Here is a 19120-nt window from a genome sequence, read left to right on the forward strand (position 1 = left end):
ATGCTTAGTCATTAAGTTAGGAATATTAGATGGCATTTCCTTGGCTCAAAACTCTTTGATTCTCCCCATTACTTTACTGAGTAACACATGGAACTTTTTAGAGCAGCATTCAAAATCCTCCACAATCTGGCCCCAGCTTACTTTGCTGGCATTCCACACCAGTCTCAATATAAATATAATGCAAACCACAATTGTTATTTAAAATTTTCTGGTAGCCACATTAAAAAAAGTAAAAAGAAACAGATGAAATCAATTTTAATTATATATTTGATTCAACCCAATATATCCAAAATATCATCATTTTGATATGTAATCAATATAAAACATTATTTGTTTAAAAAGATTTTACTTATTTGATAGAGAGAGAGGGAACACAAGCAGGGGGAGTGGGAGAGGGAGAAGCTGGCTTCCCACTGAGCAAGGAGCCTGATGCAGGGCTCCATCCCAGCACCCTGGGATCATGACCTGAGCTGAAGGCAGATGCTTAATGCCTGAGCCATCCAGGCACCCTTCAATATAAAGCATTATTAATGGGATAATTTACAGTATTTTTTCCTAAGTCTTTTTTCTTTTTTTTTAATGGTAGCACACTAGGATTTATTAAACTATGCCTAAGTACAGGCACTGGGGTTCGCCCATGGTGCTCTTGATGTATAAAGCCTGGATGTTCTGCTAATTCTTGAGCAATGATGCCAGGAAATTGACAGCTAAGTGAATGTTGTACATGAGCTCATCATCTGTCATCTTCCCGTGGCCAACGGTCACTGCCGGACACAGCACATTCTTCATCTGGAATTTGATGATTGATTTCACTTCATCCACTTTGGCCGCCATGTTCTCACTGTTGGTCAGCAAGGAAGGGAACTTGCCAGGCTTCTTCAGGCCCGGGCCCAGGATTCATGGGATCTGCTCAATCAGAGAGTCTGAAGCCAAAAAGGCATCATGCTTCTTGGCAGCTTCTTGACTAATTTTTTATTCTTGTTGAGTTTCTTCAGTGCCTCAGTGTCCATGTGGGGAATATCCACAGCCTTGGACTCATCACAGGGCTACTGGTTCCTCAAAAGACATATGGAGGGGCGCCTGGGTGGCTCAGTGGGTTAAAGCCTCTGCCTTCAGCTCAGGTCATGATCTCAGGGTCCTGGGATCAAGCCCCGCATCGGGCTCTCTGCTAAGCAGGGAGCCTGCTTCCTCCTCTCTCTCTGCCTGTCTCTCTGCCTGCTTGTGATCTCTGTCTGTCAAATAAAATAATAAATAAAATCTTTAAAAAAAAAAAAACACATATGGAGAACTTGGGTCGGGGAGTGGTCTTAAGTCTGATGGTGCCTGGAAAGCATTTGTCTTTGTAAGGGTCACCGTTCCTCAGGCTGATCTACAGCTCCACCGTCTCCAAAAACTTGGGCACTTGCCCTGGTTCCCATGCAGGACTTCCTGCACCGCCTCGTACAGAGTGTCTCTGGAGACTCTGCGGCTCATGGTTCCTCCAGCTGCAGTAACTGGAAAGAAGTCCTACTAAGTTAGTCTTTGAAATCTGATGAGTATTTTATACTTAGAGCACATTTTAATTTGGACTAGTCACATTTCAAGCCCTGTGTGGCTGGTGGATATTATATTGGACAGTGGGATTCAATCCCGTGGCCAGTCTTTTACTCAGTAACCAGCCCTTCGATCAAAGTAGATTCTTTTCAGTTTTGAGACTGGCTCTCTTCTAAATTCATCATCCATTTTCTCTCCTCATTATTTGTGCCATGTTTCTTCAAACGACTTCTCCCGATTCTGCCACTTGAAATCCTATTCATTTTTTAAGATCCCACTCAAATGATTCCTCTTTTACAAAGCCTTCAATGATTGTGTTAAATAGGAAGGAAAGAGTAATCCAAGAGAGGCTCTTGGATTAGAGACAGGCAGTTTACAGATTCAGTAATAGAGTCACACATTTATTTTTCAAATTGAAAAAAAAAATTGGATCTCCACATTATAACATGCACAAAAATCAACTGTGAATGAGTTTAAGGCCTAAATGTTAAAAGTGAATCTTTAGAACTTTTAGGACAGAGTATACAATAGTATCTTTATGACCTCAAAACAGGGAAGAATCTCTTAAATTTAAAAAAAAAAAGGAAATGAAACATAAAATAATAATAAATCTGACTTCATTTAAAAAAACTCCTGTTCAAGGGCGCCTGGGTGGCTCAGTTGATTAAGCATCTGCCTCTGGCTCAGGTCATGATCCCAGGGTCCTGGGATCGAGCCCCACATTGGGCTCCCCGCTCAGCAGGAGCCTGCTTCCTCCTCTCCCTCTGCTGCTCCCCCTGCTTGTGCTTTCTCTCTCTCTGTCAAATAAATAAATAAATAAAATCTTCAAAAACAAAACAAAACAAAAAAACTCCTGTTCATCAAAAGACATTTAAAAAGTTGAAAACATGTTATAGATTTGAAGATTTATTTGTGGTACATAGAATCAAGAAGGATTACTATCCAGATTGCATAGAGAACTCCTACAAATCAGTAAGGAAAAGACAAACCAATAGAAAAATGGGCAAAAGATATGGACAGGCAATTCACAGGCGAGCAACCATGGTCAATAGATATGCAAAAATGCATTTTTTTCCATATTTTCATATAAATCAAACCACCATGAGAAATTCTCACATCTATCACATTTTTTTTAATAATCTGACAATACCAAGGATTGGCAAAGATGTGGATCAACAGAATCCTTTTTTTAAATTGCTGCACTTCTAGCTTATTTTTTTAATTTAAATTTTGTTAGTTAACATACATTGTAATATTGGTGTCAGGAGTAGAATTCAGTGGTCCATCATTACATACGACACCCAGTACTCATCACAAGTGCCCTCTTTAACCCCTCACCGTCTAGTCCTCCCCCCACCCACCTCCCTCCAACAACCCTCAGTTTGTTCTCTATCGTTAAGAGTCTCTTATGGCTTCTTAGCGAAATAAGTCAATCGGAGAAAGACAACTATCATATGATCTCCCTGATATGAGGAAGTGGAGATGCAACGTTGGGGGTTTGGGGGGGTAGGAAAAGAATAAATGAAACAAGATGGGATTGGGAGGGAGACAAACGGTAGGAGACTCTTAATCTCACAAAACAAACTGAGGGTGGCGGCGGGGGGGGGGGGGTGAGGGATAGGGAGAGGATGGTGGAGTTATGGACACTGGGGAGGGTATGTGCTATGGTGAGTGCTGTGAAGTGTGTAAACTGGCGATTCACAGACCTGTACCCCTGGGACTAATAATACATTATATGTTTATAAAAAAATAAAAAAAATAATTTAAAAAGAAGAGTCTCTTATGGCTTGTTTCCGTCTCTCCTTTTTCTCTTTCCCTCCTTCCCATATGTTCATCTGTTTTCTTTCTTAAATTCCACATATGAGTGAGATCATATGGTATTTGTCTTTCTCTGACTGATTTCCCTTGGCATAATATACTCTAGCTTCATCCACCTCATTGTAAATGGCAAGATTTCTTTTCTTTTCTTTTTTTTTTTTTTTTGGTGGCTGAATAATATTCCGTGTGTGTGTGTGTGTGTGTGTGTGTGTATGTGTATCGCATCTTCTTTATCTGTTCGTCAGCCGATTGACACGTGGGCTCTTTCCATAGTCTCACTATTGTTGATAATGTGAGTAATAAATCTTATACACACCCATCAGGAGCGTATACTGCTACAACCACTTTGGAGACCACTGTTTTATGATCTGATAGCACTGATAATGTGTTTGTGACCCGAGAGTTCTACTCCCTAGAGTGTACAAGTACAAGAATGTTGACGGAAGCACTGTAACAGCAAACTATTGGAAAAACCTAAGTATCTATTGAAGGAGGAGATGAATAAAAAAATGTGGTGCATTCATTACTGTTATGCGCTGAATTGCGTCCCCCCATCTCCAGATTACTATGTTGAAGTCTTAACCCCTGAGCACCTCATAGTGTAACCCTATTTGGAGACAGGTCTTTTACAGGGGTGATTAAGGTAGAATGAAGTCATACGGGTGGGTCCTATTGGCTGGTGTCCTTATAAGAAGACATTAGGATGCAGACAACTTACAGACCAAGGGGGGAGGACAAAACAAGAAGGCAGCCACGTGCAAGCCAAGGAGAAGTATCTAAAGTAACCAAATTTGCCAACACCTTGATCTTTTACTTCTAGCACCCAGAACTGTGAGAAAACAAATTTCTATTGTTTGAGTCACCCAGTCTGTGGCATTTTGTGATGGCAGCCCTAGAAAAATCACAATTACTATATAACAATGAATTACACAATTCAATATATTACTATACAACATTACTAAACAATATTGAAAATTAACTACACATGACTTAACATTGTGGAACTTCACAATGATCAGCAAAAATGTTAGTTGCTCTAGAATACATACAGTTTGATGCCATTTATAAACATTTTAAAAGCATGAAATATTTTTAAGGAATATATACCTCTAAAGAGGTTGATGGCAGGAGTAAATAGTTCAGAATTTAGAATAGTTCTCAGAATTCAGAATAGAATATTAAAATTCAGAATAGTTCTCTTTGGAGTTGAAGGAGGGAGATGCCATAGGAGAATGGACTATGGGAAACTTTTTTTGTAATAGGTAAAATACAAAGGAAATAGGTAAATAGGAAATATTTACTTACAAAGGAAGAGTGGGGGGGAAGGAGATTATATTCTTCTTTATACCTTTTTCTATGTGTGAGGTAGTTCACTGTAATTTTTTAGGAAAGGCTATAGATTAATAACATTGACTTCTGGTTCCTCTAGAACTCCTAGGGGCTCTAGAAAAATCATCTGATTTAGCCATTTTATTTACCGACTGGGAACCTGAACAACGGCGTAACTTTCTGGTTTCTAGAAATAGCTAGACTAAACCCAGATTTCCTGTCTCGTTATTAAATAAACGGTTTTTTGAGTCTAGTTCTTAGAGAAGGAAGTGGTGATCACTGAGTCAATTATGAGCGTGTTAAGCTAATTTCATTTTCTTTTTTGGTAAGTTCACTTGACGAGAAGAAATGCTCTAGTTACAGTTTATTTTCACTACAGCAATTCATTCGATGAAGTTTTATGAAGCTCTTGGGAAAGGATAGCGAAATATTTCCAGATATTGACGACCATTAGGTAGGATCATTAGTGGTTTAAGAACAACATTTGAAGATGAATGATTAATCATGGATCAACATCAACCATGAGGGGAAAAGCTCTATTCTTAACCATGTCCTATTCAACATATCTATCAAGACTTTCAATAAAGATGAATTAAATACGTTGATCAAAATTTTGCAAAATGCCAAAGTAATAGAGCTAATCTCTCTTGACCTTCCAGGCAAGGTTAACCGCACTTACCACATTATCTGGACTGTCTGAATCCTCCACTAGACAGATCACAGGAGTTACTTGCTTTGGAATCTTCTAGGTTGGTGCTTGGCACACAGTAGGTGTTCAACAAATGTTTGTTGATCTTAAACAAAATGAATTGCCAGACAAGATCATAATTCCAAGAGTCCAGGAGACAGAAGGAAGAGACCTAAACTAACCAGATATTATTTAAAAGATACAAAGTACTGCTTGGGAATTTAAAAAAAATACTAAAATGAATTGCAGAAAAAAGAGAGAAGCAGTTGAGAGTGGTTCATCTAAAAAAGCCCCTCCCCTATTTTTTGAGAGGTGGTTGCTGACTTCAAACTCTTTCAGAGCAACCGTGAAAAAGGAATTAATTCTTCAGCTCATTTACAGAAATCTGGATCTCCCAGCAATACGGAAGTTTATGCCAGAAATAGAGCAAGGTGCAATGTGCCAAATAAGGGAGGACATTGCCCCATTTTTTCTAACATGGGTCTGTACCCAGTTTGGGGAGCCACATTTTAACAGTACAAACAGGTACTTGTTCAGAACATGGTGACCAAGGTAGCTTGAAGCCATGTCGAGTAAGAAATAGCTGAAGGCTGTGAGGGGATTTTTAGCTTGCCGAAAAACAAGTGATAGGGTTAGGGATGGAACATGAGAACTGCCTTCAAATGACTGATTAGTAGTCATTTTATGAAGAATGACTCCTTACTCTGTTCTCCCAAGTATATAACTGAAACCAAGAGAAATTGCAAAGTAGCATACTTCAGCTCAGAAAATCCTCTAACATTTAGAATCATCCCTAAATAAATGAAGTTATTTGAGTGGGATAATACCATTTGGCACCGGCAGAGGTGGAAGTTGGCCAACCTGAGAAGTCATCAGGTTGTATGATCCAAAGAAGCCCCACCTCCCGGTTTTTTGCACTTTTTTCAGCATTTACCACGTGTCTTGAGTTAGTCGTGTATATTCTAGTCCTATCTCCCCCAATTAGCGACAACGCTAACATGTTCTTTGCCCTCTTCAGCCACCACTTCTGGGGAGTTAAGAGTGAATATTCAAGTCAACTGTAAGGAAAATGGTGGTTATTGGAAGAGCGAAAGGCTGTCTCTGACTATGCTATTAGGTTTCTCCCTTCCTTGATTTTTGATTTCCTAGGACACGTCTGTGAACACCGTCAGACTCTGCGAGTTCCTGAAACGTTTTCTCACAACTCAGTCTTCCAAGACCTGCGACTCTCTCTCTCTGGACTGGGCTCTACTCTATGGCAGGGAGAGCTCAGCCTTTCTACCTCTCTAGCCCTCCAGGGGAACCTCTATGGTTTCCGGAGGCCTCACCGGAAGCCCTTGTACGAGACGGGTTCAGGAGGCCGGAAATTGCGCTCTCTCTACTCGCCGTTTCAAAATGCTGCTGAGGCCTTCGGGCCTGTGACTGACGCCCCCTCCCCCCACCCGGGCTCGGCGGGGGAGCGACTCATGGAGCGGGCTTAAGGTGTGGCTCTTGGGTTTCGGCTGCCGGGTCCCCAGCGGCTGGGGGCCGGAGGTGGAGAGCGGGGAGCGGGCGGTGGCGCGGCCAGTTCGGCGGACCTCGGAGCTGGGGCGGCGGGCGGGTGGAGCTTGAGGCATGGGTGGCGGCGTTGGGACGGTCGTGCCGGGCGGAAGAAGGGCTGGTGGGGGAAGGGTTCTGCGCTGAGGCCCCGCGGAAGGTAAAAATGGAGGTGCGGTGACGTGCTTGCGACCGTTCGGCCACCAAGTTACAAACCTCGACTCGAAGTGGTCGGTGGACGATGTTTAACTGGACGCAACTTTGGAAACCTACTGAGGCCCTTTGGAGGAAATAGTGGCCACAGGGGGCTGGGGGGAAGAGGGACATTGATGTGTCTCAAGATTTGAAGGTAGTCACTTTCAGGGCTGCGCACCATCTGTGTCCGAGGCGCTCGAGTGCCAGTTTGAAGAGGGCTCATTTCGGGACCACACCCAGGCCCGCCCAAGCAGAACATCCGGAGTTGGGGCTGGGGAAAATACGTACTTTATAAACGGCCGACGGTCCAGTGGATCCCCCCCGGATTTCGATAAACCACTCTTAAAGCGACACCTGCAGAACATGCTGTTGCTTTTCCCTGTCATCGGGGAAGCGCTGTGTTGGTTAGGCAGCCCCTCCACCCCGAACAGGTCACCTGTCAAAGGTACCTTGTTAAGTGTTAAGTATTCCTACATCTCAGTTTAAGTTTTGTCTCCTCCCTCCTCATACCTTCCTGACACCCAAAAGATAATTCAGTTTAAAAGTATTTATTTCAGAATATTTTGTTTCACACACTACTCGTCAGGATCACAAATTTTTGTAGTTTATTTAAAAAAAAAATAAGTGTGTCTGAAGTTTAAAAAAAAAAAACAAAAAACAAAAGCACAGAATACAGAAGTGTGTAAAGTTTAACTGTTCATTCACCCTAACCGGTTCTCTCCTCAGGCTAGCTATTAACTGCTTGATCCCGTCCTTCCTGACTTTTTGCTACAGTACTCGCATTTTTAAACAACAGTGGGGTCATTTTGTATGCATTGTTATGCACCTTAAGTTTTTAAGATAACACCAGGGACAGCTTTCCATCAAATAGAGAGGTCATACTTTTCTTTTAAACATGTGCATAGTGTTGTTTTAGAGGGTTGTGCAACAGTTTCGTTAGCCAGTTCCCCACAGATGAGTTTTAAGTTGTTCCTGGCACATTGTTTTGCAAACTGTGCTGGAGTATACTCTTGCTACACACTTTACCTGCGTAGGTGTGTCATAGATTTGGTAAGAACTAAACATCTGAATAGTACAGTAGTTTTTTTTTTTTTAAGTTTTTATTTCTCTCAAATATGTAGCTGAAAGAGAATCAGACAGTAGTGTTTAGTAGAGGTCCTTAGGGCTTTAAAGAGTTATGATGATTAATCCTGCTAAATTCTGACAAGTTTTTAATTGAATTAGTCTTAAAATCACAGTTGTCTTCAGAGGTAGAGATTTGAAGATGAGGTGGAGTCTGCTGGACTAAGTGTAGGGTAAAAACCACTCTTCCAGCATCACTGAGAGATGAGTGAACTGCTCTCTGATTTCAGCCTAGTAGAGGATACAAATAAAAAATGTGGTAAGTGGTAATAGAGGGGCTCTGGTGTCATCAGCTTCCCTTGGAGTATCAGAAAGCCTCGGCCGAGGAAGTGACTTTTGACCTAGGTAGAAGAATAAGAATTTCAGTAGAAAATATATCACAGAAGTGGAAAAAGGACAGGTGCCTGATGCTATCTGAAATCCAAAGGCAGTGGATTTCAAACTTTTTTAAACCATGGTTTGGTTTTTTAAACCAAAGCTTAAAAATAAGTTTTATATTGTGACCCAGTACATATAGGAGGGGGAATGGTTAAGAACTCTGGCTCTGCAGCCAGAGTGATTGGACTCTAAGACCATTTTTGGCAAGTTATCTTCCTCTCTGCCTCAGTTTCTCCTTTGAAAATGAGGACAATAGTATATCTACCTGATAGGATCTCTGTAAGGATTGAATGAGTTGTTGCCAAAATTAAAAAAAAGTTACTGCTTTAAAGAGTGCCTCATACAAAGGTGCTTAACCATTTTGTGTTGGCTGTTTTCAATAACAGAAACAGGCTCCACAAGAACAAAACTTCCTTTGTTATTTACTTTTATTTTCTATTCTCTTCTATTTCATTAATGGAGGGAGCAGTTAAGACTCACTGGGTACAACTTGTAGTTTGAAAAACTCAGTACTAAAAACACCTAGGAGGTAAGTGTTAAAAGGACTTGACCCGTTGAAGAAACTGAGTTCATCATTCGTCATGGTGGGGATTGAATGGTGGAAGTGGAAACTTGCAGAAGAGTACCACGCAGGATTGGAGACAGTAAGTTGGAGACCAGCTCATGCACACATACCCAGTGAGGGGAGGAGAGTCTGGAAATGGACGTGCATCCTGAGTCAGTTCTACAGGCCCATGTGTCATAGTCCTTCACTCTTCAAATGCACTGAAAAAGAGGGTAGCTTGGCCTGCCCTGGGATATCCTTACTTCTGCTGTACTGTGGAATGAAGTGGTGGAATTGGCTTCTCTTTCTTTACTTTTTTTTTTTTTTTAGATTTTTTTTTATTTTTTTAGATTTAGATTTAGATTTTTTTAGATTTTTTTAGATTTTTTTAAAGATTTTATTTATTTGAGAGAGAGTGTGCAAGAGGGAAGGGAAGAGGAAGAGGGAGAAGCAGACTCTGCACTGAGCAGGGAGCCAGAAGTGGGGCTTGATCCCAGAACCCAGGGATCATGACCTGAGTTGAAGGCAGGTGCTTAACTGACTGAGCCACCCAGGTGCCCCATGGCTTCCCTGTCAATAAACCCATCTCTCTTGAGGAAGAGTCCTTTGGGTTATTTTATTTATTATTTTTTTAAGTTGAATACAGTTAACACATGATGTCACGTTCGTTTTAGGTGTACCTGTAGTGATTTGACAGCTCTGTCCATTATGCTGTGCTTAGACAAGTGCAGCTCCTGTCACTGCACAGCGCTAGTACAATACCACTGACTAGATTTCCTGTATTGTACCTTTTTATCTTTGTGACTTACTCATTCCATAACCTGTATTCCCACTCCCCTTCACCCATTTTTGCCTGTCCCTCCACCACCTCCTCTCTGGCAACCATCCGTTTGTTCCAGGGAGAGGTTTTTTTTTTTTTGAAAGCAAGAAAACTGCACAAAGAACTTTCTTCCCTCATTCATTTAAAAGTAGGCAAATTCTTTTCACCCTTTTTTTTTTTTAGAAGATTTTATTTATTTATTTGACAGAGATCACAAGTAGGCAGAGAGGCAGGCACAGAGAGAGGGAGACGCAGGCTCCCTGCTGAGCAGAGAGCCCGATTTGGGGCTCAATCCCAGGACCCTGGGATCATGACCTGAGCTGAAGGCAGAGGCTTTAACCCACTGAGCCACCCAGGTGCCCCTCTTGCCAGCTTTTTAAAAAGATTTTTAAATTTATTTGAGAGAGAGCAGAGCAAGAGAGAGCACAGGTGGTGGGGAGAAGGGGCTGAGGGAGCAGCAGACTCCAGGGAGCCAGATGGGCTTGATCCCAAGACCCTGCAGATCGTGACCCGAGCCGCAGGCCTACGCTTAACTGACTGAGCCACCCACGTGTTCTTCTTTTCAGCTAGCTAGCTATCTATCTATGTATTTATTTATTTATTTGACAGAGACACAGCAAGGGCGGGAACACAAGCAAGGGGAGTGGGAGAGGGAGAAGCAGGCCCCTGCTCTATGTGGGACTTGATTTTAGGACCCTGGGATCATGACCCAAACCAAAGGCAGACTCTCAAGGACTCTGCCACCCAGGCGCCCCTCTTTTCAGTTTTTTATACTTATTTCTAAGGTTTATTATTAGCTGGAAGGAAACGTTTCCAGAGAGCCAAAGCAGCACCAGTTAATAATGTAGATTCTTTTTTGTAACTGAGTATTTTCTGAGTACTCGTTTTTCAAGATGTAATAGATAATGGAGTTTTTGTGATTTTTTTTTTTTTTAAGATTTTATTTATTTATTTGGCAGAGAGAGAAATCCCAAGTAGGCAGAGAGGCAGAGGGGGAAACAGGCTCCCTGCTGAGCAGAGAGCCCTGTGCGGGGCTTGATCGCAGGACCCCGAGATCACGACCTGAGCCGAAGGCAGAGGCTTAACCCACTAAGCTACTCAGGCGCCCCTATTTTTCTCAATTTCTTAGTGAAATATTTTAAAGCATATCACACAGTGTCAGTTTACCTTTAAATATGTTAGAATGTATTTCTTATCAGGTCAGGATTTTTAAAAAAATGGCCACAGTGCCTTTTTACTACAATTAACAGTTTCTTAATATCTACTACCTAGTACATAATTCAACATTTTATGATTGTTTAGGGAAAAGTGGCATTTGCAGATAGTTTCTTTGAGTCAGGACTTGAATGAACAAGGTCTGCATGCTGTATTAAGTTTACGTTTTTTTAAGCCTAAATAATGGTCTCCCCACTTAACCATATCCCCCCACCCTCCCCGCCCCACCATCTGAGATCTTGTAGCATTTACTACATTCTGGGTTTGGCTAATTATTTGCTTTTGATATTTATTCCTTTATCCTTCGTTGTTCCTATTAGCAGGTAGTTAGTAGATGTAGAAGCTTGATTAGTTGTATTTTGTCGAGAATACTTCATAGGAGGTAGGTAGGAGGTTCTGGGTGCTTCCTCTTGCCTTCCATCAAGAAGTACATGATGCAAATGACCGTCTTTTAGAGAGGTTTGTCAGTGGTCAAGTATTCTTGGCCTTCTCCCTGTGTTTTAAAGTTCCCTCTCCCCAAGCTTTTTATTTAAATGGTTTATCAGCTGTTAGTGATTGTTGAGGTAATATTTAACCTAAGACTAGAAGGTCTAGGATGAATCAGTTTTCGTAGAACTCAGCAGTGCTACAAATGAAGGAACAATGTGTGCAAAGGCCCTTGAAGCAGGAAGTAAGTGCTGTGAGAAACTAAAAGATCAGTGTGGGGAGGAGGTGCAGGGAGCGTGGAGAACATGAGGTGCAAGAGGGAAGTTTGGCAAGACTGGGGCTGGATTGTGTGTTTATCTTTAGAGCAGTAGCAAGCTTTCAAGCAGGGCCTGGCACTGTAGCTTTGGGTTTGTTTTTTTATTTTGTTTTTTTTTTTAATCCTTCTAGCTGTAGTGTGGAATTTGGTTTGGAGGGAGTTAGATCAGTGAAGTGTCTATTTCAGTGATGCACAGAGGGAATAACACTTTTGGTTGGGGGAAATAGTCATGGAGATGAAAAGAAGGGGTGGTTTTGAAAGATTCAGAAGTTAAAATTGAGGGGCGCCTGGGTGGCTCAGTGGGTTAAGCGTCTGCCTTTGGCTCAGGTCATGATCTCAGTTAGGGTCCTGGGATCGAACCCCGCATTGGACTGTCTGCTCAGCAGGGAGCCTGCCTCTCTGCCTACTTGTGATCTCTGTCAAATAAATAAAATCTTTAAGAAAATAAAAGTTAAAATTGATCAGGTTCGATGATGTGATAATGGGAAGAGAGAGATAAGAGGACTCTTTCTGGTTTTATTAATTTGTTTATTTTTGGGACACCTGCATGGCCCAGTTGGTTAAGCGTCTGCCTTTGGCTTGGGTCATGATCCTAGGATCCGCCGATCAAGTCCCACATTAGGCTCCCTGCTTGGCGGGAAGCCTGTTTCTCCCTCTGCCTGCTGCTTCCCAGGCATGCATGCGTGCTCTCTCTCTCTCTGACAAATAAATAAAACCTATTTATCTGTCTAGAGAGAGCACACACATGGGGTTGAGGGGGTGACGTGGAGGTAGAGGGAGAGAGAATCCCAAGCAGGCTCCCTGCCCAGTGTGGAGCCTGATATGGAGCTCGATCTCCCAACCCTGAGATATGACCTGAGCTGAAATTAAGAGATGTTTAACCGACTGAGCCACCCAGGTGCCCCCTACTTTCTGGTTTGAGCAACTGAATGTAACTGCTCACTGGTAGCATAGTGGGAAAGAATAGCTTTAGACTCAGGCAAGTTACCTGACTTCTTTTAGGCTCCGTTTCCTCTTTTAAGGAGCAAGTAATAATACTTAAACCTGTAATCAAAAGAGACTCCCAAGTGGGAAAGGGACAAGATCTTGCTTTGGATTCAGAGCTTGTCAGCTGACTTCATTTCTCACATACGTCTTGAACAGTGCCTTTGCTCATGTCTTCCCCTCCCATTCTTTCCATTATTCTCTCATTTTAAAATCCTTCCATTTTGTTTCCATTCCCTCTCATTCCTCCTCTGCTTTGCAATCTAATTTGTCCTGCTCTTAACTTCCATTGCTTTTAAAGCAGTGGATTTTTTTGTTTTGTTTTGTTTTTTAATGGCACAATTTTCTACCAGGTGTTAAAGCAAAGTAGGAAAACCTTGTTGATGTTTAAATTCTTCAGACCTGCCCAGTAGTCAATTTCTGTTCCTACTGAGAGGCTGAATTAGCATGACTGCTGGCTTCCAGAATCATCCCTATAGGAATGGTAATAGGAAAATGCTGTGAGAAACAGACTGGTGATGTGGGCTGTTTTGAACTGTGTGTGTGTGTGTGTGTGTGTATGGGGAGGTGGCTTTGGTCTGGGACAGGAGAATAAAACCATGAGGGAGGGACTGTTGGAATACTGCTCTAGTTTCTTCCTTGCCTCAATACCTTGGAATTACCTTTTTCTATGCTTGCGACCCAGAGCCCTAGTCCAGCTCTCCTCAGTGAATCAGGGCATTACAGAAGCATATACTTGTGAGCAGCTGATGAAAAATAGGTGAAGACTGACCTTAGACAGCACTTCTCTTTTACCTTCTAAGTCCTTAGGTCTCCTCAAATCCTATCCTAGTGGTGCTTCTCCTTGGGGAACAAAGGATGAGTGTTTGATCTGGGTAGTGAGTGAACGGGGTAAAGAGTGAGTATGGTTTTCTGGTGCTTGGGTCTTTCTACTTTTGTACTTCGTATTTCTTGTTTTTTTTTTAAACTTTATTTTTTAATTTTTGACTAATTTCCACACCTCCTATGGGGCCTGAATTTAACCCTGAGGTCAAGAGTCTCACTCTCTTCTGGCTGAACCCTACTAACCTGCTACTTATTTTCTACCTTACTACAGTTTGCTGCAGCTAATAAGGGCTGGAATCTGGTCTTGCCCCATATTCTTTGCCTTTCAGAGTATCTCCTGCCCTCTAGGGAAGAATAACAAAGACAGTTGAAGAGCACAGGTATTTCAGGAGAAGAATAATGTATAAGTTTCATTGGAACAGAAATAATAGAACAGATGGACATAGAGTTTAAAGTTAGAATGGTAATTATCTTTTTTTTTTAAAGATTTGTATTTATTTGACAGATCACAAGCAGGCAGAGAGGCAGGCAGAGAGAGAAGGAAGGGAAGCAGGCTCCTTGCTGAGCAGAGAGCCTGATATGGAACTCGATCCTAGGACCCTGGGATCATGACCTGAGCCGAAGGCAGAGGCTTTAACCCACTGAGTCACCCAGGCACCCCTAGAATGGTAATTATCTTAAAAGGAATGGGGAACATCTTAAGAACTTGAAATAAGAATAAGCAGAGGCTGAGAGAACCAGTCCAAAATACTAGGGTTGAAAAATGCAATGGTTGAAATAACAGAATGGATACAATTGAATGAATTAGAACTCCAGATTGAGAAAATCTCCCAGAACTAAAAAAAAAAAAAAGGATAAAAAGAAAATCTAAAAAGAAAAACTGAAAGGTAAGGATAATAGATGTAGAGGTACTCAAGTCTAAATAATAGGAATCTTTCTAATTCATTTTTTAAAGATTTTGTTTTTAAGTAATCTACATTCTATGTGGGGCTTGAACTCACAACCCTGAGATGAGAAATTGCATGCTCTACCAACGAGCCAGCCAGGCACCCATAAATAATACTAATCTTATTTTATTTTTTAAAGATTTTATTTATTGATTTGACAGAGAGGGACACAGCAAGAGGGGGAACACAAGCAGGGGGAGTGGGAGAGGGAGGAGCAGGCCTCCCGCCGAGCAGGGAGCCTGAAATGGGGCTAGATCCCAGGACCCTTTCAGGGAGGCATCTAAAGACTGAGCCACCCAGGCGCCCCAGGAATCTTAAATAAAAATGAAAAGGTGGGGGTGCCTTACTGGCTCAGTTGGTGGAACATGCGACTCTTCATCTCCTGATCATGAGATCAAGCCCCATTATTGGGCGTGGAGCCCGCATTTAGGGGAAAAAAAAAAAAAGGATATGCTTGAAATAATGGGAAAAATAGTTCTCTTTTAGATTAAAAAAAGGGGGGTGCCTGGGTAGCTCAGTGGGTTAAGCTGCTGCCTTCGGCGCAGGTCATGATCTCAGGGTCCTGGGATTGAGTCCCACATCGGGCTCTCTGCTCAGCGGGGAGCCTGCTTCCCTCTCACTCTCTGCCTGCCGCTCTGTCTACTTGTGATCTCTCTCTGTAAAATAAATAAATAAAATCTTAAAAAAAAAAAAAAGGTGGGGGGGTGCCTGGGTGGCTTGGTTGGTTAAATATCTGAGTCTTGATTTTGGCTCAGGTCGTGATATCAGGCTTGTGAGATTGAGCCCTGGGCTGGATGGGGAGTCTGAGATTTTCTCTCCTTCCCTCTGCCCATCCCCCACACGCTCTTGTGCTTTCCTTAAAATAAATCTTAAAAAAAAAAAAAAAGAATGTCCTCAAAGGGAAAGTTTTCTTAGAATGCTGAAGATGAGTGATCAGGAAAAATTTGCTTCCAGGAACATTATAGTGAAATTTAAGAATAATAAAGCAAAAGAAGCCTCAGAGAGAGAGAGAACAGATTACTACAAGGAACAAAAATTAAACTGACATCAGACTTGAACAGCATCACTAAATGCAGGAAAAGAAGAGTGTTTGCAGAGTTTTGAGGAGAAACTTAGAATTTTATACCCAGCCACATTCATTTAAATAAAAATATTCTCAGGTGTATGAAGTCTTGGAAGCCTTGCCATACAAAGACCCATATTGAGCCCAGTTCTGGATGAAATACTAAGTGATTCAAATCCAGGAAGTGTTAGATCTGTGAAGTAAAGGTGATTATTATAATTGATATTAATTGTAAAGGCTAAGCCCCCCCCCACCCCCCCAAAAAAAAGTCTGTCAGAATTTAAAGTCCAGATGATATCATATTAAAGTTCTTATCTTTGGGGCACCTGTGTGGCTCAGTGGATTAAGCTTCTGCCTTCAGCTCAGGTCATGATCTCAGGGTCCTGGGATTGGAGCCCCACATCCGGCTATCTGTTCCGTGAGGAGCCTGCTTCCATCCCCGCCCCCCCCGGCCCCCGCCTGCCTGCCTGCCTACTTGGGATCTCTCTCTGTCAAATAAATAAATAAAATCTTTAAAAAAAAAATAAAGTTCTTATCTTTTTAGCAGGGAGACAGATAGAATTTTTTTAATTCAATTTTTTTTTCAGTGATCCACGATTCATTGTTTATGCACCACACTCAGTGCTCCATGCAATATGTGCCCTCCTTAATACCCAGCACCGGGCTCACTCAACCCCCCACCCCCCAGAATTATTATTTTTTAAAAATTTTATTTATTTATTTGACAGACTGTGAGAGAGGGAACACAAGCAGGGGGAGAGGGAGAGGGAGAAGCAGGCTGCCCACTGAGCAGGCAGCCGGATGCCAATGCAGGGCTCAATCCCAAGATGCTAGGATCGTGACCTGAGCCAAAGGCAGTCTCTTAATGACTGAGCCACCCAGGTGCCCCAGAGATAGAATTTTTAAGAAAGTAACATTAAGCATAGGAAGAGTAGAACAAACTGGAATGCTAAGTCAGGTTGGTAGAAACATCCATACATACTAATTAAAGTGAATGGACTGAATTTACTAGTTAAAGGTAAAAACTGGCAAACTGGGTTGAAAAATCCAAAGTTCAGATACATATTTTTTTTTTTTTTTTTTACAAGGGACACACCAGAAGCTTAAGGGCATGTAAAAATAGAAAGTAAAAGATGGGGAAAATACATACCTGGAATTAGTAAAGCTGGCATGACCTCACTAATACTAGATAAAATGCGCTTTAGGACAGAATGTCTTAATTGGGATGGAAAGAATCCCTATGTAATGACAATCACTATATAATGACCATATAATGATAGTAATATGTCAATTCAGCAAGAAGATACAGCAATTTAAAGCACGTTTGCCTCTGATTAAAATAGGGACGCCTGGGTGGCTCAGTTGGTAAATGGCTGCCTTCAGCTCAGGTCATGATCCCAGGATCCTGGGATCGAGTCCCACATCGGGCTCCTTGCTCGGCAGGGAGCCTGCTTCTCCCTCTGCCTCTGCCTGCCATTCTGTCTGCCTGTGCTCGCTCGCTCTCCCTCTCTCTCTGACAAATAAATAAATAAAATATATTAAAAAAAAGTCCCTAAAATAGATGTTATAGAATTGGTGGAACTACGCTGGGATAAATGGACAAGTCCACCTTTGTAGTGGGAGATTTCATTATATCTCTCTTAATTATTTGTAGGTCAGACTAACAAATTAGTAGATATGTAAGATTATAAAAAGCTAGCAAGCTTAACGTAACAGAGTTTTGCAAGCATACATTACAGAATTGATCGCCAACCAGACCAGGTGAAAGCCTTAATTTCAAAGAATAGGTTTTACAGAGAGGATGATATCTCCCCACAGTGCTGTTAAATTAGGAGTTAATCACAAAAACGTAAATTTAGAAAATATAGTATGCATAGGCATAGCTATCAAGCTCAGGGATTTAAAAAATTATGGAAATTGAAAAACACAGCTGAATGATAATGAAAACTATATAGCAAAATCTGTGGGCTAACTTAAAAAATATTGCTGGGGTGGGAGGGGGAAGGAATTTGTAGCCTTAAATATTCAAATTATAAGTGAAGGAGTAAGCTAAATGTCCAACTTAAGAAACTGGGAAATGATCAACAAATTCTTTAAGAGTAGAAGAGGTAATAAAAAATGTAATACCATGAATGGAAAGGAAGATGCGTCTGTACAGAGATTAAAAGAGAATATATCAACTATATGCCCGTAATTTTGAAAACTTAGACAAATGGAAGAAGAAATAAAAAGCTTGAATAATCTAATATTTATTTAATTAAAATAGCGATTAAAAACCTTCCCAGAAAGAAAACACCGAGATTTATGTTTCTTTCTTTTTTTTTTTTTTTTTTAAAGGTTTTATTTATTCACTTGACAGAGACACAGTGAGAAAGGGAACACAAGCAGGGGGAGTGGGAGAGGGAGAAGTAGGCCTCCCGGCCTGGCAGAGTACTCTATGCAGGGCTTGATCCTGGGGCCCTGGGATCATGAACCGAGCCAAAGGCAAACACCCAGCGACTGAGCCACCCAGGCACCCTGAGTTTTATGTTTCAAACGTTAATTCTACCAATCTTTCAAGGACTGGAACATCTTTATTTTGTAGAATTTTTTTCCCCTGGCAATAGAAAAATAGGCACTATTCAACAATTGAGTTCGTTAAGCCTGCTAGCCCTGACATCCAAAGTAGACAAAAACTTAACGGTAGAAAATTGTAGACCGATTTCATTCCCTAATACAGACTTGACAACCTAAACCAAGTAGCGAATCAGAACCAGCAGTGTACAAAAAAGGATGATACTCCCAAACCAAGTTTGGTTTATCTCAGGTGTGTAAGGATTTAATTTTAGAAAATCCAGAAATGAAATTCAGAAACACCACATCAATAGGTTAATAGAAAAAAATCATGATCATTTCAATAGATTCAGAAAGAATATTTTATAAAAACTACTTTCCATGATATGTTTTTAGCTAATGAGGATGAAGAGAAACCCTTCTAAACTGATAGAGTAACTGTTAACAACAAACAGTTAAAAAAAATGTAGGGAAACATTAGAAGCACTTTCTTTAAAGTCAGAAACAAAGATCCCAGGATCGTGTGTATTTGACATTGTGCTGATAGTCCTAAGCAGTAAAGAAAGAAATCAGGAGCATAAGAATTGGAAAGAAGGTGGTAAGATTTTATTATCTGCCGGTGGCATAATTATTTACATAGAAAAAAACATTCACAGATTATTAGAAATAGTTACGTACATCTAGGTGACTGGACAGAAGATTATTGAAAGTCATTTGTATTTCTGTATATATGCAAAAACTAAAAATCATAATGAAAGAGAAGGCATCACAGTAGTATTAGAATATCAACTTTAGAAATTATTTTAACAGATGTGTTAAATCTCCAAA

At 41.2% G+C, this 19120-nt stretch overlaps 1 protein-coding gene and 1 pseudogene across 9 annotated transcripts in view; one reads left to right on the forward strand and one right to left on the reverse strand.

Moving 5' to 3' along the window:
• Window positions 1-529: 529 nt before the first annotated feature.
• LOC116879700 lies at window positions 530-1473 on the reverse strand (annotated as a pseudogene).
• Window positions 1474-6710: 5237 nt separating this feature from the next.
• Window positions 6711-19120, forward strand: part of MDM4 (MDM4 regulator of p53) — a 40032-nt gene continuing 27622 nt past the window's right edge. For 2 of the 9 annotated variants that reach the window (XM_032878391.1, XM_032878393.1), the window contains exon 1: window positions 8511-9243. In XM_032878391.1, coding sequence (XP_032734282.1) covers window positions 9195-9243 — 49 coding nt within the window. In that variant the 5' untranslated portion in view covers window positions 8511-9194. Of the gene's footprint in view, window positions 6851-8509; window positions 9244-14003; window positions 14193-19120 lie in introns of those variants that run through there. The other 7 variants (XM_032878388.1, XM_032878394.1, XM_032878390.1 and 4 more) reach the window with 7 other exon arrangements.

Source organism: Lontra canadensis, unplaced genomic scaffold (genome assembly GCF_010015895.1).
Source record: "Lontra canadensis isolate GAN:19392208 unplaced genomic scaffold, GSC_riverotter_1.0 scaffold63, whole genome shotgun sequence".
Taxonomy (NCBI): Eukaryota; Metazoa; Chordata; class Mammalia; order Carnivora; family Mustelidae; genus Lontra; species Lontra canadensis.